Genomic DNA, 22,688 nt, shown 5'->3' with positions numbered 1-22,688 from the left:
AATTTTAAATTTTCCGACCCCAACCACAGCCCGGGAAGTAAAAGTATTTTTAGGAACTTGCTCTTGGTACAGGCGATTTATTCGTAACTTTTCAACAATTGCAGCACCGCTGAACAAGCTGACCAGCAAAGGGAGGAACGCGCCGAGGTTCCAGTGGAACGAGGCAGCTGACAAGGCCTTCTCGTTGCTAAAAAATGCATTGGTGTCAGCTCCAGTATTAGCAGTTCCTGATTTTAGTAAGCCTTTTACTGTCCATTGTGATGCTTCGTCGTACGGTTTGGGGGGAATGTTGTCACAGATGATCGAGGGTCACGATCATCCGATAGCTTATGTTAGTAGATCTTTAAATAAGAATGAAAGGAACTACAGTGCTACGGAACGGGAGGCCCTAGCAGTCATATTTGCAGTCGAAAAGTTCCAAGCGTACTTAGGAAGTAGGAAGTTCACGATAGTTACAGACCATTCGTCTTTAAAGTGGTTTTTGAATTTGGAAAATCCTTCTGGTAGGTTAGCTCGATGGGGTTGCCGACTGTCTCAATTCGATTTTGAGATAGAACATAGAAAAGGCACAGACAATGTAGTTCCTGATGCTCTATCGCGACTCATGAAAGTTGAGGCAATCCATGCAATGTCTGATACACCTACCTCAGGTATGAAAGATGAATGGTATGAGAGGATAAAAAATAATTGTGTTTCTAAACCTACACACTTTCCAAATTATATGGTTAAAGATAATATTTTATTTCGCTTAAGTAAAAGCAAGTATGATCTAATAAGCGAGTTTGATTGGAAAGAGGTCATTCCAAAAGGTTTGAGAAACAAAATTATAAGTGAGAACCATTGTGAACCAACAGCTGCACACCTAGGTGTTTTTAAAACACATAGACGCTTATGTTTAAGATATTTCTGGCCGGGTATGTACAAAGACATAGAAAATTTCGTAAAATCATGTGACGTATGTAAAGCATATAAACATTCTACACAAGCAGTCCCTGGTTTGATGGGGAAACCAAAGGTATGTTCACGTCCCTTCCAAGTAGTGAGTTTGGACTTAGCGGGTCCACTTCCACGAAGTAGGTCTGGATACACATACCTGCTAGTAATAACGTGCGTTTTCTCTAAATACACTCTACTATTTCCGTTACGCCGCGCAACATCAGCGTTGGTGGCTAAAAACTTCGAAGACGGGTTGGTCCTGGTACATGGAGCGCCGGAGACGGTAATCCTGGACAACGGAACACAAATGACCGGTTCCGAGTTCAGGAATGTCATAAAGCGCTACAACGTGCCAAGGCTTCACTATACTCCTCGTTACACTCCGCAAGTAAACCTGGTAGAACGCTACAACAAAACAATTATGACCGCTGTAGCGTCGTATGTAGAAGAGGATCATCGAACCTGGGACCTAAATCTAAGAAAGATCCAGTTCGCAATAAATAGCGCGATAAATGAATCGACTGGGTTTTCACCGTTTTTCTTAGTACACGCCCGTGAGCCAGTGATAAACGGAGATTTCTACTTAGATACGCAGAGTGAGTACAAGGTAGCTATGCCACGTGATGAATATGCTGGGAAGTTTGGATGCATGGAGGAGATTTATGATAGTGTTCGCAAGAAACTTCTAGAGGCACACGCTAGGAACGCACAATATTATAACCGTAGGCGAAGAAATGCTAGATTCGCAGTAGGGGATTGGGTATGGAAAACCACATATACACAAAGTGACGCGCAAAAATTCAAAATGGCAAAGCTTGCTCCTAAATACGAAAAGTGTAAAATAGTCAAAGTATTGTCACCACTAGTATACGAACTAGAGAGGAAAGACGGTACAAAAATAGGCTCTTGGCATATTAAAGACCTAAAACGGTAGACTAACTCATATATTCGTCCATAAAGTGTATAAATACTAAGTTAGGTACTTAAACACACAAGAAGAATGGTAAAGTACACTTATAAATACAAATAGGTTACTACAGTTTGATAGAGTGATGAATGAAAGGTCAGTATAAATGATGAGGTAGGTGTGTATTAGAAATGGATGGATCAAGTTGGATTGGGTTAGTCGGAAATTCCTGAAAGGTGATTAGAGAAATATTATTATCACGCTATGAACAAAATATAGTTCGTGAGATATTTACTGTGCTGTGTTTAACACAGAGACGCTTTGTTCCCAGAGATCTGTTAGCAATCGTTGTGCTAGGAATTATTCCCAGACTCTGGGCATTTATTATGGAGTCATATGAACTCATTTCACATGGAGACTCAGTCCCATGTTGGTATATGGTATAGTGATAACATGTATTACAGTTTGAAATAGGCTGTGTTAGATCAAGCTGCATGAAGCAACAAGATCGTTTATGATATTTTCATAAGTTATTCTCCAGTAGTGTTGTTTAGTTTTAGAATTTCTTATAGAGTTAGGTGGGCGTAGTTTAAAGAAGATAGTGAATAATTTAGGTGATTGAACCTAACATTATAATAGGTAGCCGGAAATTATTGTTATTAGTTGCCGACGAGCAAAAATAGATAGAGTTATTATGTTTGCTATTATTTTATGAGAGTATAAATTCAAGATGTAAAATAGAACCAGGCATTTTTGTTACAGCAAAGGGAAACCGGAACAAGTATCTACATCAACGTTAGTTATAGTTTAATTTTAGGTATCATCGGTATTTAGGTATATATATTTTTTTTTTCTTTTACTTATATTTTCTTTATGTAGTTTAGATGAGTGTTTTATTCCATTATCAGTGTTAGCATAGAGTGTTTTTTTTTTTTTTTTTTTATAACGTCGTTACAGATGATTGCTTCTTAGAGCGCTGAGGGCAGCGAAAGTTTTTTGGTAGCAAAAAACTTCTACTATTTTGGGGGGTATTGTAACGTCGTGGATTTTAATTTTGGGTGGTCAAATTTGGAATCTCTAGGTTTGTTTCGAAAGGCAGCGACATCGATGAATGTCGTAGAGATTACGAGGTTCGCTGCTAGATGGCGCTTATATTAAAGTGCTCAGACAAATAAATATGGACAAGTAGTTGGAGCTTTATAATCTGTATATAGACTTAATATATGGTTAGAGGTATTCCACAAGTAACGAAAGGTATGGAATCCGAAACCGACTTTAAAAACAAATGTCACATATTATCTGTGCAATTTGTTGATTGTACTCTGTAAGAAAGATGAATCGGTAACTTTATAGCTTTGCTATTGGTGAGGTTTTTTATGAAGAAAGTCCCGTTATCTTCTCGTTATATACTCGGGCACGTTCGAGTTTTTTCTTTTGGCTGGCTGAAATTTGGAGACATGTAGTTGACTTTCCAAAACATTAAATTTACTTAGAGGCAGTGATGTAAGATACTTGGTAAGACTCGAATTTATATTTGGTTAGCATTCGTGATTATCGAATTTTGTTGTGCTAAAGAGACAAATTCTTGCAGTTCCGGTCAACCATAAAAATTTCCCGTGAGATGTTAAGATGGCTACCTACTGGGAACTAGGGCGGGATATCCTTTTAAGGTACTCGGTTGAAATTGTTTTTTTCTTTGTCCGGCGTAGGTCAAACTTTAGTGACATGTGCTAACCTCCGTATTTTGTTACAGGATGGGAATGTAATATATTCTGAACTTAACCTAACCTATATACGTGACCTAATGTAATCACACTTCTTCTTAATACAACCACGTTATTATGTAGAAACGTAGATTGGTTGTAGACATTTGAAACGCCGGTTCTGAAACCTTTGGTCATTCTTGGAACATTTTTATGGAACCTGAGTTGACTATTACATTTAATCATTTGCACGCGTCGAGTAGCATGCTGTTAGCGGCGTAAATCTTGGAGGTTCGCTGGCCGCCAGACAAAATGACGGACGGATGAATGCAACAGCAAGGTCAGCGACCGCGTGGTGTCAGCTTCCATCATAAACGTCAGGTCGTACCTATTCTTTCTTTTGTTAAATGGAGTCATGCTAAAACTTCTATTTTTATATATTGTTTTTTTAAAAGGATGCGTTACATTAATTGTTGGTGGTGATTCGGATATACCGTTCAGATTACAATAAGATTTAGAGATAACTAGACCTCTTTCGTGAGTGTTTAAAATGCAACGTGTTTGTTGTCCCTTTAGTATAAACGTGTGTAATTGCTAAGCGAACTTAAATGGAATCATCCTTGTGGATTTGGCTGGTAGCGATGTGAATTCATAACTTCTAGTGCGTTGTTCGACGGACCCACTTTAAATACCTAGCCGTGGCAGTGGTTTGGTCAACAAAAATCCAAACGCTATATCGACACCATCTAATCCCCAAGGATTGGTATAATAAGACAAATATTTGAGATAACCACTGTTTATTTACAAAGTATGTACAAAGTAACTTAACATTTAGGAAACCTGGTTTTTTTTATGTAATTTAACCCATTAATATTTTGTCCTTTTAGGGTTTCTCAAGGGTTTAGCATTACTTTTATATTGTAAAAAAAAGGTTCATCTAAAAATATAGAAGCCAAATACCGGTGATTACTGTAAAAGTGTTTTTTTTGTTTACTTAACCCCGCATCCTCCTACGGGTATAGATCCGAAAGCCAGAATCTCGGTGGTAACATTTGAGATTCTGGTCTACAAGCTGTATGTTTGGCTGGTGACGCACTAGAAATTTCATCCAAATCGTTTCACAAAAACCGGCACAAACTATAAGGCTTGCACCAGCTAGCCGGCTAAATATGATTCTTATACAGGGTGTCCCGTAAATATTAACATGTTTTTAAGCTAAATGTACAACATTGCATAATACCTTCTTTTTATCAATGTAACCGTTAATAAAAATCGTTTAACATGAAAAATAATTAATCCTGTTTTTCGGAAAAAACTCACTTTGCAGTATAAACAATTAAACTTTCATTACTTGAACCAACTATTTAAAAATAATTACCAAGTATAAAATCAACGCTTAGGGAATTTTTTAGCATGTGGTATGAAGGTAGGGATTATTTTGTACAAAAATCAATATAACTTAAAAACCGTGAAATTTCGGTTAACGCATATATTGCGTTATTTTAGTAGGCCTTGGTGTCAGCTATCACCTTGTAGAGTATGTCGTACTATTTACGGGACACCCTGTATACCTCTCTACTTTATTGGCAGTAGTATCTAGGGTCTTTTCCGTAAGTTTCATTTGGGCTACATGAGCTTCGAGGTGTTCTTCATTACGTGTGTACGTATGTATCTAAGTACTTTTGTATAATTAGGAAATCTACGAGGTATATATCTTCTTTACTACTGTTAAGAGATAGAGAGACGAGAGGTAGGTAGGTACATAGGTACTCGTTTAATATAGTTGTTTAAGTATCCGAGGAAAATTAAAATTTAGTAAAAACATTTCATTGTCTAAGTCTATTTGAATAAATTATAAAACAACTTCAATCGATAGATGCCCTCATCGTCAAGAGCTACTTTTTATTAAAAAAAAAATACAAATGAATTCTAAGTAGTACTTACTTAAATTTCAAGTGTGCACTACTAGGTAAGTACTAAGTAAGCACTCAACTTATTTACATAAAGCACACTACTTGACCGGCCAAGTATAAGTGTAGTTCAAAGTAGGTAGATAAGTACATAGGTACATACATATTATCTAAAGGTAAACTTAGGAGTTAAAGCATTCTAGGCATGATTTGTTTAGGACTTCATATCTCAAGTAGGTATTCCATTCTCCTACTACGGATATGTATAAGACATATGACATACATAATGAAATGACGAACTTTTTTATTATATTAATAGTTATTTATTCAGCCAACTTCAAATACTTATTAATAATAAATTAAAACTAAGAATTAACTTACATTTTAAATAAATAAAATATTTATAAAAAATACACACCGTCTAATTGTTCACCCATGAGCAAGGTACCCAATACCCTGGCACTATTACACCTGTTGATGGCAAGGCTTATTTTGGCCCAAATAAGCGCCTTGAAATTTTTTTAGTACCTGATGACCAGTCCTAAAGTCTCAAAGGCAAACGCCGTAACTATATAGTCATTAGATATGACCGAGTCATCATTATCAACACATTATCGGCTCACTGCTGAGCTCGAGTCTCCTCTCAGGATGAAAGGGGTTAGGCCAATAGTCCACCACGCTAGCCCAATGCGGATTGGCAGACTTCACACACGCAGAGAATTAAGAAAATTCTCTGGTATGCAGGTTTCCTCACGATGTTTTCCTTCACCGTTTGAGACACGTGATATTTAATTTCATAAAATACACACAACTGAACCTTGACATTATTTTCAGCAGTTTCGTTCAATTAATTGTTTATCTATTTATATGACCGAGTATTTACGGCGAAATTGAACATATCCAAACTTTTAGCTTTCCTTTTTATAAAAGCTCCTAGACTTTAAAGGCTCTGCGATATGAACGTGTAGTTAGCTTTCATTTTTCCAAAAAAATCTAATCTAAGAAGATAATACGCAAGATCGTTTTGTCGTTTTCTGACAATCTTTGTTATGCAACCTTAAGTTTAGAAAAACTTAAGAAGAATAATTTAAGGAATCTCTACTAATATTATAAAACTGAAGAGTTTGTTTGTTTGATTGATTGAACGCTCTAATCTCAGGAATTACTGGTCCGATTTGAAAAATTCTTTCAGTGTTAGATAGCCTATTTATTGAGGAAGGCTATAGGCTATATTTTATCCCCGTATTCCTACGGGAACAGGAACCACGCGGGTGAAACCGCGCGGCGTCTACTAGTTAGTAATATTGGTCTCAGTATAAAAACTTACGATAGATAGATAGCTTAATGTTCATTCAACAATGCTGTAGTTCCCAAATATGGCGGTCTATTACAATGTGACCTGCCTACAACACATCAGAAATCAAAGGTTTCAATAAATCATCTAAATTTATGGACGCTATAACGTGTTTATTGATTTTAATTTGTAAGCTTTTTATGTTAGCTAAACAAAGTGCAATAAATGTTGTCGAATTTTACATAAATTAAACTCCATCGGAGAATAATATATATCTATAAAAATAGCGATCGCCTGTAACTTCTTATGTAATCTCCAACAGCCATATCTGTTCAGAAGTTGCAATATAAAAATATATATATACAAATACACTACTAAAGCGCAGTATTGGTGGACTCCCAACCAGGTGGACTGACGACATTAAGCGAGTCGCAGGGATTTGCTAGATGCAAGGCGTTTCAGTAGATATCGTGAATGTGATGAAGTCCCTAGAAAAGGCCTATGTCCTGCAGTGGAAGTCCATCGGCTGATATGATGATGATGATGATGATATACAGTTATACATAACTTTAAACGTTTCCCTTTATCTATTGTGATGACGTTTCGATTCGTGTAATTCGGAAGCAAAGCAAGAGATGAATAAAAATGATTTCATTTAATTACTTTGCTGGAAAAACTTTAAGGTAATAATGAAACTTAACTTTAAATGAAACTCAATCTTAAATTGATGAATGATTTTAACTTCTGCTATGTTAATAGATGAACAATTCTTTACTAATTTAATGAAACTGCTTAATACAATGTCAGGGTTGGTGTTAGAACATTCAGAAACATATTATTTATATTAGCTTTATCAGCAGTTTTGATGTAATTGCTAGCTTGATATATACGCATTTAGTTTGGCAAATTCGTTGATTACACTCCCATGATATGGGGCGACGGGGGGAAAGGACTGAGCGGGTGTGAAGGCGAGCGCGCGGGGCATCATTACCCCCCTCCCGGCCCGCGTGGGCCATCGGGAACGAATTTGCCAAGCTATAGCTGTAGGTCTCAAATGCGCTTGAAGATATCTCGTTGAAGACAAAATAACATTGTCGACCAATAGCGCCGAACCTACAACATCGCTCTCTTTTTTCTTGCAATAGGATGAAAGAGAGAGAATATATTTCCGATTTAGCCGCTATTGGTCGACTATGTATTTTTGTCTTCAAGATATAATGTCGTGGTCGACATCGCTAGGTATAGCTTGCTAATCGCACGTGTGTTTAGTCCAGTGGGAGCAGAACCAGGGGCGCTGCGGCGTGTGCGGGGACGCCGAGCACCTCAACGAGCCGCGGCCCCATGAGGCGGGCGGCATGTATGGGAAAGGCATCCTCACCAGGCACTACAGCGTTGGACAGGTATGCCTGGTGACGCAATAACATTCTTTTTTTTAAAATAAGGTTCTATTGCCATATGTTTTAAATATGACCCATTCTCTACAACTAGTTGGAACCTCGGAACAAAACTCAAACAAAACGGAACAAAACGCTCAAACATAGTACAGTAACTACATATAAATGCGTATTTAAGATAAGAGTGCTCTTTCTGGCCGCCAATAGCTCTGGGAATGGGATTGTGCTAGAACCATGCAATTCTTATTATTAATATTATCTTTAAAAATAATTTAAATTGATTAAATTTTTCTTTTAATGAAGATATAATTAATTTTACTAATAATTTATTATTGCATGGGTGGTGAATGAGCGGGGCACCCAGTAATACGGGTTTTCCACCTGGTACAGGGGCCTTTGCTACTTGTTTGTAAGACCTAGTTGACGAATAAAGATGTTTTCTTTTTCATTTTCATTTCATGCTGCGCGACTCAGACTTCCGTGGAAAAGTCGCGGGCGTCTGCTAGTTTTAAATAAAGGCATAATCCTCCATCACGACAATGCGAGTTCTCACACCGCGCACAGAAGAAAAGAGTTTTTAGAATTATTAGACCATCCGCTGTACAGCCCCGACCTAAGCCCTAATGATTTCTATACTTTCCTTAAAATAAAGAATAAATTGCGTGGTCAGAGATTTTCATCACCTGAAGAAGCTGTGTACGCCTACAAAACGGCCATTTTGGAGACCGCAACTTCCGAATGGAATGGTTGCTTCAATGATTGGTTCTATCGTATGGAAAAATGTGTCAAATTTTGCGGAGAATACTTCGAAATAATAAATACATTTTGAAATAGTAATGTTGTGTCAATTCCTTGATTCCCGAAATTTTCAGTACCGCCCTCGTACTGGTAAACATTGTTACATTTTACTAACAATTATATATTGCAGGAAATAGAAATAGAAGTAGAACTGACTGCGAACCACCTCGGCACGTTTGTATTGAAGCTGTGTCCAAATAACAACCCCAACCAAGAAGCCTCTCAGGAATGTTTTGACAGGTAAAATACAACGAAACATTAATTTTGGCTACATTTCGTAAAAACCCACTATAATATGTATGTATTTTAATTTTTAATCGGCTTATAATCGCCATGATTCTTTTAAGGTAGATAGTTCCTTATTAGGTAGGTAGTTCATTCTATATTAATATTTAGAGGGAAAACTCGGGATCTACTCAATTCATTTTGAAAATTATTTTACCACTAGAAAGCCACGTTATTTGTGAGTGTCATAGGCTATATTTTATCCCGGTATTCTTATGGGAACGGGAACTATGCGGTTGAAACCGCGGGGCGTCGGCAAGTTATTTATATACCATTAGGAACTTTTGTCAATTGATACGTTTTAATGCGCAGAAGCAGATCATCTTTAATTCTCATGAAATCTCTTATAAAAGTTCGTCAGTTTAGCCCTTGAGCCTTGATTACGAATATCCTGGATTTAGTTCAGGAACATTTGCCTTGGCCCTATAGCTTGGCAACTTCGTCCGTAACACTCACCATGCGGGAGCGGGGCGGGGGGCATGTAGAATGAAAAACCCACGACTGATGCACCTCACTTCCTCGCACGCACGATTTCACACCCGCCCAGTCTTTCCCCTCATCGCCCGCATATCATGGGAGTGTCATCAACGGACTTGCCAGTCTATAACAATTCCTTCCATTCACCTGCCTTATAGACACCTTTTTCTAGTATTTTTTTCATTCCCCTTCTCTAAGAGCCCAAAACATCGCCGTATAAACTGGTAATTTCTCAATTTAAGTTTTTTTTTAATTTAAAACAAAAAAAAAAACAATTTATCTACACCTAAATAAGAGTTAGTGCGTATGTAGAAAGGCTCAATATATTTTAAAAGAGTTTGTGAAGAATTTACTTTAAAAAAAAATTGAGTTTGATGTTGTTTTTTTTTTCTATGAAGGTACCCGCTCTACATATCAGGGACGCGAGAGGACCGCTTCCTGATTCCCCTGGACACCGCGAAGAAGGACACGTTCCGGTACAGGGTGCGGTTGCCGGCCTACGTCACCTGCACGCAATGTGTCCTGCAGTGGACTTATTATACTGGTATGTACCAATTACCATAAAAATACATTCAATTGTCCATTTTAAAACCTCAATAAATCAGTGGTAAAAAGACCAGACTCATTACCAGGTCCTCGCTGGAATATTGTCATTTGTCGTACCCACTCATAGATCTTTTTCGACTAATTGGATGGGAACGAGAATATTGGTAATTTTAGGAACCAGTTGGGTAATTTAACGACATACAAATAATTTATTTACACATACATGTACAATAGATAAAATAAGGAATGAGTATATAAGAAGAAGTCTGAAGGTGGCGCCAGTGACAGAAAAATTGAGGAGTAGAAGTTTAGCTTGGTATGGACATGTAATGCGTAGGGAGGAAAGTCATATTACTAGAAAAATGTTGAATGTGCAAGTGGAAAGACATAAGAGGAGAGGAAGGCCAAAGAAGAGATGGTTGGATTGTGTGAAAGACGACATGTGTGTAAAAGGAGTGGATGATGAGTTTTCGAGTAATAGAGACGAATGGAAAAGGCTGACATATTTTTCCGACCCCACTTAAGTGGGATAAGGGTAAGGAGATAATGATGATGACATGTACTTTGTAATAAGAATTTAAACAAAATCAAAAACATATCACTAACTATCCTAGTAACAAATTCTCAAACTCAAAATGGACAGAGTTTCGACCTGACTTGTTGACCCTATGAAAATATCGCCCAGAATGAAGTGCGCAATGACTTATATAGGCTTGCTGGCCTTGTACCCCCTGTTAATTTTTTTTAATCCCTACTTTTATGATGTTATCTTAGAATTTTCCAAACAGCAATATTTTGATGAAATAGAAAATTGGACCTTGGATGACTTGGACTACCTACTTATTGAAATCGTTCAAGCTTCAGTTTTTCTAATCCGAACAAAGATACATTATAAGCGTGTAATATAGGCAATAGTTTATCTCCGTATTCTCACGGGAACTGGAACTACAAGGGTAAAACCTTAATCACTGTCATTGTAACGTTTCAGGCAACATGTGGGGTATTTGCGCAAACGGCACGGAGGCAGTCGGCTGCGGGCGTTCGGAGACCTTCAGGAACTGCGCCGACGTGAGCATCATCACCAGCACCGGGGGTCTCCCGCCCGCCTTCGCCGGCGACCTGCGCGTTAGAGACAACCCCTTCCTGCTCTACTACCGGGACTTCAGCATGCCGCAGAACGTCTTCCCACTCGTTGTCAGGTTTGTTATGGTCGGGTACGCTTTGGTAAAAAATAGGCGTAAACTCAATAAATCTATTGAACATATAACTCGTGCGTATTAACTTGACCTAGAGAAACCTAGAGAAACTTGTTATCACTGGCAAAGTGGAAGGAAAGAGACCTCGGGGACGTAGCCCGATGCGTTGGTCAGATCAAAACAGCACCACTCTCGATACAAAAGTACACGAAGCTCTACAAGTCGCGAAAAGCCGAGCCGCATGGCGTGACATCGTGCGGAAAAAAGTTATGAATGGGTTCACGACACTCAGTAATGAGGAACACGACGCGGAGAGAGATTAACTTGACACCTGGCTACCAAAAACAACCAAATAAACACAGTATTAACATTCGAGCCAACTGGCAAGTTAGTCCGCACGGGCTTATACATCATGGCTTGCGATACACTCGACAAATAGCAAGAAAACTGATCGTACATCTATCAAAATGCGTGCTATGAAATCCATTTCCGTTCGGTGGCTCACAAACTTTTTTAGTACCACCTCATTGATGTGCCTACTAAAATCAATATGATATCTCCATAAATTCTTGCTTGATCAAAGTGTTTTGTATTTAATAACCATGTGCCTTCAGCTATGTGTTATATAATATCAATATTTACATAATCTTATCTGACTAAGACTTTTAACTGAAGTTTAAAAAAAATACTGACCAATTTTACTGTAACACGATAAATCTATAGACATGACTGTAAAGATATGTGTTTATATTTTTATAATAATCATGTTATATGTTAACTATTATAACCTCTTAAATATTTAGGTATTTGTTTTCTATACATTGTGATATTTAATATATTTTATATTTAGCATATTTTTACTCGCTTATTATTTCAGAATTATCCTCAAAGGAGGGTGAGCATTTAGGTAAAATGTTCGCAATATTTAATATGCCTATGTGTCACCGCTATATATCTGTGTTTACTAATGTTCACTGTATAATGCGTGATTTTCTTTCAGCAACGATATTGATATTGAGACCGAAGGGGACGTAGGTCCACACGTCATTAGGTATTTGTTTTGTGTTCTCGGAATGGTCGGGTATGACGGATGGTGTGGGAGTTATTGTTCTTCAATCGGGACTTTGTGTGTTGTGAATAATCTCTTTTTCCTCTAATTTTATTTAAGTTGAACGCACATTACGAAAATGCAGACCTATCAAAAAATACACTCGATATTCAATACGAATTTTCAAACTAACAAAAGAACCAACTGATCCTTTCAGTGATGTTATTTATCTACGTATTAAGTGAGATATTTAGGATTTGAAAATATTAGAGCTGATCCCTATTTTAACATAATTTTTAATTTAATTATTTACCAAACAAAATTACGAAAATGATTTTTAGTATAGGAAAATGAAATCAATCAAGATAAATCCCCATCTTTAGCACTCTTATCGCATCTTTCTCCGTTACCTAGCACGAGAGGAGGAGAAATTTCTAGCGTAGGAAAGTAAACAATTTAAAAAAAACAGTATCGACATATTTCTATATATATATCGACTGATGTCAATATCGGGTTCTTGTGTTTTTCATTTACGCAGTCAATCACGAGTATTGAACTTGTCGTATCTATTAGTCATAAATTAACTTATTACTTATTTATTTTATTCATAAAAAGAAAATACTGAGTTTTACATTATTGTAGAATGACGCATTTCATTTAAAATTCGGTGCGTGCGATTCGTGCGGCATTGTTTTTGTAATGTGTGATCAACTTTAGACTGTTTTTGTACATTCCCGTGTAAAGTGTGACTAACATTACCTACTTGTACTCTTGAATGTTATTGTTATTGTGTTTTATACTATTGTATGTTATTATCTATCTTTTATTAATATTTCAATGTGTAGTGTTAGTGTGCTTAAGTGTGTGTAAATTGTGTATATAATTATTGTACCTAACTCATGTAAATTATTATTATGTTGTGTATTGTAAAGCAACTGTTTGTTACTAGCTGTATATAATACTTTATATTTAGCGTTTTGTTTATTTTATTTCAGAATAATTATCTATGGTACTAATATTATAACGAGGAATATTTGATTGTATAATTTGTATAGGCTCTGGAAATACTGAACCGATTTGAACAATTCTTCGACTATTGGGAAGCTACACTATTCCCGAGTGATATATTTTATCCCCATATTCCTACGGGAACGGGAACCACGCGGTTGAAACCACTCGGCGTCTGCTATTTTAAATAATTCTTCAAAACATTTAATTTTATTAATTGCCAATTAGATCCAACTAACTTTAAGACGCTGGCTATTAGGTAATTCCTGGAAGAAGCTAGTCGTACGAAAAACGTATCAAATACTTAATAATTATTTACCCGGATGTAATATTTGACAATATTTTAAACATTTTCGTATTTACGACTAAAATACATAAATTTGTTTACGCGTAAATAGTGACTTCCTTACATAAAAAAACACAAAATGCTGTTTTGCTTCATCGCAAACTCTAGACCCCGCGCCACAAAAGAAGTCCCGCGGCTAAAATCTAAACTAAAATTGACAGCGCCTTACACAGATGACAATAAGACCGCCATTACCAAATGACAATGAGCGCCATTAAGACATTAGCGAAGCGTCTACGGGACTTGTTTCGATACAAAACCTACCAAAACCTAAAATTTAAAAATCTCGTCATTTTATCGTGGTATGTACCCGTTTAAATAAATAATATTCATAATGAACAACCACGAAATAAGTTTAAAATCACTACCAAGACCTATATAAAAATATAAATAATGCAATATATAAATAATGGGAATCTAATTTAGACAATAAATTTTAGCGCCTAAAATGTATAGTAGGACGATATTATCTGTTCTTTATTTTATTTTCCTTTCTCAATATTTCAGTTGCATGGTTTTCTTCTATTGATTTCTTGTGCAAATTCAAAAATTTAGGCAACTGTTTGAAAGATTTGCATGTAATCCCGTTGAGTAAAATAACTACCTACTGTGTTTTTCATCTGCTATCAGTAGAATCCGCTTTTTGAGCAGTTTGCTCTACAGTAGAGCTCCTATAGAAGCAGACACTTGTTAATACCTACCTAATTGTTTTTCCACGCCACAAAAGAAGTCCCGCGAGTAAAATCTGAACTAAAATTGTCAAAAATTACCAAATGACAATGAGCGCTACTGACATTAGCGCCGCGTTTGCGGGACTCGTTTCATGGCGCGGAGTATATTATATTTTATTCCAACTAAGTAGCTATACTAATAGACGTTCTGTACAATGTTTTCAGAGACCAAGTTTGCGTGCCGTCTGAAGGGTACCGCGTGATCCCGGGCATGCTGAACTGGTGCCAGACCAACTGTCTGCGGTACCCCCCCAACTGTCCCGAGAGTCTGTGCCATTGTCCGTAAGTATTCACTCTACCAGCCGTAACTATCGCTGCGAATGGACCTCTAAACTAATATGCGCGCCACGAGATATGAGTCGACAATATTCTTTCTCCTTTTCTGTTCTCGGGAATTCTTCGTTCTTCGGATTATAATTGTTTCGCTGAGAGAAATGTTAATATTTAATAATTTTCAACCAAAAAATTTAAATCTGACAATTTTTACGAAAGCAAAAACTAGTAGGATGTGCTGACAATCAACTTACTGGCCAAACGCCGCTCTAAGCCGTAAGTTCTGGTCACTATTATTAACATCTGATAGTGATCTTAGGGAAACATTATCAGTCTAAGCCCGCCAACCCGTATTTAAGCAACGTGTTCTATAAGGTAGGAGACTTTTAGTGGGACGTTAAAAAAGGCTGATAACTCAGACTAATTATGTAAGGACCAGTATCGCACCCTAATTCACGACCTAAATTGTCTGACACTTTTGTCCAAAATAAAGTATATATCATAAATTAAACTAGAAGTTGTTGACCGTCTTTTAAACCATTCAACTACACAAAAAGGTATTTTTACGGAACTCTTTAGCCGACGAACAAGATTACGACTATAAAACATCGATTAGACACAGATTTTATAATCTCATTAGATCGTTGATCATATACTTTAGAAAAGTAACGTCTAGCAAGGCAGGTCGTTCTGTATTTAGTCTGAGGCTTATAATGATGATTCAACTGTGAACTTGCAGGCAAGAGTGCGACGCTATCGGCGAGCTGGAGGGGCGGGAGGGGGCAGACGTGTACTGCCTGGACCAATGCCTCGTGTACCCGCCGCGCTGTCCCCGGAAAAGATGCCGTTGCTACTGAGTGTTCCTACCTACTACGGCTCAGTGCTGAACTGCGTACTACGCAATACGCATGCGCTGGAGCTCTTTTATTATTTTATTCTTAGTCCAAGATCCGTATTAGAAACGACCTTCACCCATCATTTTAATGGACGAAAAGGATATCTAAATTAGGAACTTAAAAAATATGTTGCCTCATAAACTCCTGACCAAACTATCATTAATTGTATTTAATAATAATAGTTTGGCCAGGACATTTTTAGGTAATATATTTTTAATGTAGGTACTAATAATATAAACCTCTTTTTATCCATTAAACATGGGTGAAGGTCGTTTCTAATTCGGATCTTCTACTATCTATTTTTGGAAAACGGTAAATAAAGTGACAGCACAAACGCGCTTTTCTGCCATCATCATCAAACGCCTTTGGCTCTTTAAGGTTTGCGTACACATTTTTGCGTCATAAGTCCGGTCCTTTGTTTATATAATCAAAGGTCCGGTCCTTTTAATTCAGAAACGAATATTCACAAAAATTAATTTAAAATACCAGATAATCGTTTCATTTCCATCAATAAACCACATATAGTGAAATAGGTACGTCTATTAAACGCGAAATGGTAGTAGCATTTTGAATTTTGTAAGTTTTCCTGTATTAGTAGGTGGCCTAATTTGTTAAGAAAAAAAAATCATTTTGTTACTGTTCCCACAATTTAAAACCGTAAAAATAATTTCAAACCGTTCATACCTACTTGATTATGTAGAATAATTTAGAAGGATTATTTTTATCTAGATTTTCTCGTCGCCATACCTACATCCTATTTTTTTAGTTAAAAAAGCATTATCGATGTTTAGAGTATTTCGTTTAGGATTCTCAAAACATCGATTATGTCGCCTGTACAGATGTATATATTACATTTAATACTTGTAAATCAATGGTTTTGTATCTATTTTTATCTGAATAAGTGATTATTGTCCTTAATAATAAATATGTGGGTCGATAGATACCTACTGTGTGTACAATATACAATTGGACTTCACTTCCATGAGCTAGTATGACGTGACGGGTAGCAGCGACGAGTACTATCATTTTGTGGTAGAGGAAACACGTCGAGCAAGTCCCAGGACTTGTGACCTTGGGTGTAGGTTTAAGGGATCCCTTTCATCATCATCATCATTATCAGCCGATGGACGTCCACTGCTGGACATAGGCGTCTTGCATAGATTTCCAAACAAAACGGTCTCGAGCCGCCAGCATCCAGCAGCTCCCTGCAACCCGCTTGATGTCTTCTGTCCACCTAGTGCGGGGTCGCCATTCCAACACCTTGGGACCCTAACGTCCATCGGCTCTTCGAACTATGTGGCCTGCCCACTGCCACTTCAGCTTCGCGACTCGCTGAGCTATGTCAGAGATTTTGGTTCGTCTGCGGATCTCCTCATTTCTGATTCGATCACGCAGAGAAACTCCAAGCATAGCTCGCTCGCTTCATCGCCCGCTGAGTGACTTTGAGCCTTCTTATAAGGCCCATAGTTAGCGACCAAGTCTCCGTAGGTCATCACTGGCAACACGCACTGTTCGAAAACTTTCGTTTTCAGGCACTGAAGTATTTACCTCTTTGAACTCTCTCTTGTTCTCCATGCCCACACTAAATAATTTATGATCAATAATTACAATAACTAAATTTCAATAGTGAGCCGAATATGGGTTGATAATGATGATTAATTACAACATAAAACATTATGAATAATTACAACACCAAACATTATTGCACAAAATTACTAACGCGACTAGCAGCGTGACGGTGTTTACGCTGCCTAACAAAGAACTGAACTCAAGTCATCAAATACTCTCTTAATTATACCATCACTGTTCATGCACATCATCCTACATCACGAATCTATGACTTATAAATAACAATTTGTGGAGTCAACAGTAATATAGTATATTGTCTATAATCTAGATTATAGAACTTGCTCACGGAGATGAGGTCTAAGGATAAGGATTTTGTACAATAAATATTTTTAAAATAAAAACACGTTGTTTCATTCCAACTTTTTTTATATATTCATACAAACCAATGTCTGATATTGCAAATACAAAACAATATTTTGTTTCAATATATTATATAGTTTTAATATATACCCTGTTTAATGAATGAGCTTTTATTTATTATTTTTAGAAAAATCCAAGTCTTTTTTTAATCCTTCTAACTAGGTCAAGCATTATACATATAAAGATTGTAGGTATTTAGTTATACAATATGACTGAAGTAATAACAATTCTTATGGTAACCAGTAATTAATAGCATATTTTGAGCTCACACCACTATTTTTTGTTAGGAGTGGGTTAATTAGTCCAACGGGTATTGAACCTTAGTCATCTCGGAATTGATTTTGTTCCCTTAACCGTGGAGTGTGGATAGTGACGATGATAATTAATAATTGTTAAGTTTGCTTGTAGCGATTGCTCAGAATGGTCTTCCTGTCACTACCGGCTTCTTACTGTTGTTATTGGGTACTGTTAAAAACAAAATAATAGGTAAAGTAACGCCGTGATAGCCCAGTGGAGATGACCTGTCTTCGAATCGAAAGGTGTAGGTTCGATTCCGGCCCGGTGCATTTTAAGAAATAAAATATCACGTGTCTCAAACGGTAAAGGAAAGGAAAGGAAAAACATCGTGAGGAAACGTGCATATTGGAGAATTTTCTTTATTTTCTGCGTGTGTGAAGTCTGCCAATCCGCATTGGACAAGCGTGGTAGACTACTGGCCTATCCCCTCTCATTCTGAGAGGAGACTCGAGCTCAGCAGTGAGCCGAATATGGGTTGATAATGATGATGATGATGATTTAAAGTTCTATGATGAACGCCAAAATACAAAATACACAATGAAAAATCAATTTTAAAATTCTATGATGGACGACAAAATACAAAATATACAAAGAAAAATCAATAAAATCAGTAGCCCCGTTTTAGAGGTCAGCGTCCACTAACACTGAACGAAATTTCTTTATTGAGTGTCGACTAAGCTCAGGGGTATGACAGGAAATAATCCTAGATACGCCAATGCCCTTGGCCGGGGCATTCTTGCTTGCAATCTAATAGACTATTAAATTGAATAATGTTGACGGCCTCCGTAGCGCAGTGGTATGCGGGATGGATTTACAAAACGGAGATCCTGGGTTCGATCCCCGGCTGGGCAAATTCAGATTTTCTTAATTTGTCCAGGTCTGGCTGGTGGGAGGCTATGGCCGTGGCTAGTTACCCTACCGACAAAGACGTACCTCCAAGCGATATAGCGTTCCGGTACGATGTCGTGTAGAAACCGAAAAGGGGTGTGGATTTTCATCCTCCTCTTAACAAGTTAGCTCGCTTCCATCTTAGACTGCATCATCACTTACAGGTGAGATTGTAGTCAAGGGCTAACTTGTAAAGAATAAAAAAAAAAAATTACCTGTGGGTTGCCATGTGTCATCGCATCTTCTGCAAGAGCACTGTTCATGCACGACCACGTTGTCTGATACTTGCGAGCCGTCATCACAGTAGAGCGTCACCGGCAACAAGGCGTATTTAGTTACGCGACAGCATTGACACTGTTCATCGAATGGCTGGCTCCTTATCCCTGACTCTAGAGCATATAAAACCATAGATCAATTTTTTTTTTATTCTTTTTGAATATTGCAACATGGATATCAAATTCAAGGGCTCTTTAAGAGGATTTCAAAATGGTATATCATGACCATGTTAAAAAAAACTACAATTAGAAAAACGTTATTTATTAATTATCTAACAATATACGCGAGGCGGATGACTATGGGTGCGAGGTTTATGAAGTGAAGTTTTAGAACACCTAAAATAGACTTAATTTTATATTGATTATAAAAATCGGACAAGTGCGAGTCGGATTCAACCACCGAGGGTACCATAGATTTTTTTTTTAATATTTACTTAACTTCGGTTGGACGTATACATTATCGTACTTTGTAACATGTAACAAACGTAACAAATAAATCCGAAATTCACCATCTATCTTAACTAAAAAGTGTGAAATAAATAAATTAATTAAACAAATAAAAAAACCCGACTGCATAAATGATACAAAAACTGAAAAGAAAAAAAAACAAGCTCAGTCCAGAAGTGTAGAAAGCAATTAGAAAAAACAGTCGGGACCTATTAAAAAATGTAGACGAAAATCATTCTATTTAATATAATAGGTCCCGACTGTTTTCTAATTGCTTTCTACACTTTTGGACTGAGCTTGTTTTTTTTCTTTCCAGTTTTTGTATCATTTATGCAGTCGGGTTTTTTTATTTGTTTAATTAATTTATTTTTAACGTATTTATATATATCGTAACGCGGTCGCGCAGACGTTGACAGACACGAGTCGCGCCCGGCCAGTAAGTATTCGCGGGGAGAATATTTTGTCTGTGCGGTTCATGTCTGTAGAGCCGCCGCGTTCCCACACGACCGGTGATACCTAAATTCATATGTTCCGAAACGTCATAAAGTTTGCATCGTACTGTACCTATCTACTTACCTCCATTTACTACGTAGCCCGAGTGGCAATGTCCACTGCACAGTCTATAGTCCTGGAGATCGTCCTTGCTCTCACACTGACCCCTTGTACCCCTTGATTGCGTGAGAATAGCGCTCTTTTTCGGTAATATTTTCACAACCGGTGAGCAACCGGAACCAACCGGATCTAAAATCCAAATGGTTATTAATATTAATGAATACTGAGTACCTAACTGAGTAGGTACCCATCAAACTGACGTACCTATTATTACTGTCACATTAAATACCATAGATAAAAGAGTCATCATCTCCTTACCCTTATCCATTTAAGTGGGGTCGGAAAAATATGTCAATCTTTTCCATTCGTCTCGTCAACTCATCATCCACTCCTTTTACACACATGTCCTCTTTCACACAATCCAACCATCTCTTCTTTGGCTTTCCTCTCCTCTTATGTCCTTCCACATGCACATAGATAAAAGAGTGTCACTTTTTATTAGAGAATGGCTAATGAAAGTAAACTGAAATCGGACTGACTGAAATCGCCCGCCAAATCAAAAAAAAAAATCGGAGTGAATTCTGAAAATTATAGTGCAAATATTGGAATAACTGAGTTCAATACTAATTTACGTTGATTAACAGTTGATTTATTATTTCAACTGTTAATCTAACGATTCAATGTATATTCTTTTGTCATTCAAGTGACACGAAACAAGTTTTAATTAGTAACGATTATAACATAATCAACCCCTTTCGGAACTATAATAGCAATTGTGATGAAGTGTTTAAAAATAATGTACTAACATTGTACATCTTTAGAATCCTTATTACATGAGCATGTTTTTAAGCTAGTTGTATAACTTTGCCTACTACATTTTTATTCAAAGTGACCGTTATAATTACTTGCAATAAAAATCGTTAAACATAAAAAATAATAAGGTCCGTTTTTTGAAAAAAACTTACTTTGTAGTATAAGAAATTTACTTTCATTACTTAAAACAATTATTCAAAAATAATTAACAAGTATAAAATCAACGCTTAAGTAATTTGTCAGTACATGGTAAGACTAAACTGCACTGAAGGTAGGTATTTTTGTATTTTGTACAAAAAACAATATAATTTAAAAACCAAAAATTTCGGCTAACGTATATTGCGCTATTTTAGTAGGCCTTGATGTAATATTTACGGGACACCCTGTATATTATAAAATCTTTGGGTTTCACACACAAGCACGCCAAACGCATATAATTTTTACACCATAAAAGTGGTCTGTCCAAAATAGAAAATCTACATGCAGTACAAGTAAGTAAGTGCTTTAGGTACAATTGAAAAACTTACCATACTGTGATGAGGTCACGGAAACCACACTAGTGATTATTAAAATTACGCAAATAAAATGAAAATACATAACTGTGGAAACTGTAGAACAAATATAAAGGAATAACAATGGTAAGTACTTTATTTATACTTTTACAGTAGAGTAAATATACTTTACAAGTATATTTCTGGAAGTAATACTCTATTAAATATACTAAAACAGTAACTTGTTTCTAGTGCACAGAACAATAAAAGAACCACTGCTTCTGTATTAAGCCAGTATGTTTGTACTATTTATAAAATACCTACAGGCGGCGCCCGTAGGCCTGGCGCCCTAGCCAAGTAGCACGTCGATTCTTTTTCTACGATCGCTAACGCTTCGAAAACTAGAAAGATGTATGGGAATGACAGATCTTGATCACGTGACCTGTCGATATCAAATGTCATTCCCATACATCTTTCTAGTTTTCGAAGCGTTAGTGATTGTAGAAACAGAATCGACTTGCCACTTGGCTAGGGGGGCTGATAATACAAGGATATACCTATATCGTTGCCTATATGTAGGGTACATCCTTATTTGCCTAGAAATTTATTGGTTCCGACACGTAAGTTGAAGGAAAATGGCTGTCATATGCTGTAATAATTACTTTATTATTAAGTCACAGAATAAAGAATGATACAGAATGAGTCAATACAAAACCCACAAAAAAAAAAACAATCGTTACGCGTCTACTTGATATCCGCTTAAACGACTATAAATATTTTTCATAATTTGTATTTCAAGATTTAATTAAGTAACAACAATTACGTAAATTTATATCATATTAGACTAAATAATCAATAATGGGCATGATGACTAGGTTTGAATATATTAATTTTTATGAGACATTCGGGTTGATAAGGTCAAATTAACTAATTTATATGTAAAAAACAAAGATTGTCTGGATGTTTGCAAAATAAATGAGATTCTAACAAAATCTACTAAAAATCTTATATCGTAATTAAATGAAAATCCATACAAAATTTTTAGGTTCCTTACATAAAACGTGATATTTTTCAATACATGAACTATAAACACGCACAAACAACAAAGACATTTGTACTTTTGTTTGAACGCCTATACAAATTTAACGATCATTATGATCAACGTTTTGCATGGGCATTGGGCATTTT

The 22,688-nt window shown here is 36.6% G+C and overlaps 2 protein-coding genes across 3 annotated transcripts in view; one reads left to right on the top strand and one right to left on the bottom strand.

The window, feature by feature from the left end:
• LOC112044006 (uncharacterized) overlaps positions 1-17,718 on the top strand; it is an 80,409-nt gene extending 62,691 nt beyond the window's left edge. Inside the window, exons 4-10 of one of the 2 annotated variants that reach the window (XM_052881737.1) lie at positions 8,020-8,150; positions 9,073-9,182; positions 10,103-10,248; positions 11,239-11,449; positions 12,447-12,497; positions 14,745-14,861; positions 15,592-17,718. In XM_052881737.1, coding sequence (XP_052737697.1) covers positions 8,020-8,150; positions 9,073-9,182; positions 10,103-10,248; positions 11,239-11,449; positions 12,447-12,497; positions 14,745-14,861; positions 15,592-15,709 — 884 coding nt within the window. In that variant the 3' untranslated portion in view covers positions 15,710-17,718. The remainder of the gene's footprint in view (positions 1-8,019; positions 8,151-9,072; positions 9,183-10,102; positions 10,249-11,238; positions 11,450-12,446; positions 12,498-14,744; positions 14,862-15,591) is intronic. The other variant, XM_024079725.2, reaches the window with a different exon arrangement.
• Positions 17,719-17,722: 4 nt separating this feature from the next.
• On the bottom strand, positions 17,723-21,789 carry LOC112044293 (hemocytin). The gene is made up of 4 exons (XM_024080101.2): positions 21,537-21,789; positions 20,221-20,385; positions 19,138-19,311; positions 17,723-18,202 (listed from the first exon to the last, which is right to left on the bottom strand). Exons 1-4 carry the CDS (start codon positions 21,604-21,606, stop codon positions 18,153-18,155), a joined length of 459 nt encoding a protein of 152 aa, XP_023935869.2. The 5' UTR covers positions 21,607-21,789; the 3' UTR covers positions 17,723-18,152.
• Between the last annotated feature and the right edge of the window lie 899 nt (positions 21,790-22,688).

Source organism: Bicyclus anynana, chromosome 5, assembly GCF_947172395.1.
Source record: "Bicyclus anynana chromosome 5, ilBicAnyn1.1, whole genome shotgun sequence".
NCBI classification, from domain to species: Eukaryota; Metazoa; Arthropoda; class Insecta; order Lepidoptera; family Nymphalidae; genus Bicyclus; species Bicyclus anynana.
This window is presented reverse-complemented; position numbering and strand designations above follow the sequence as displayed.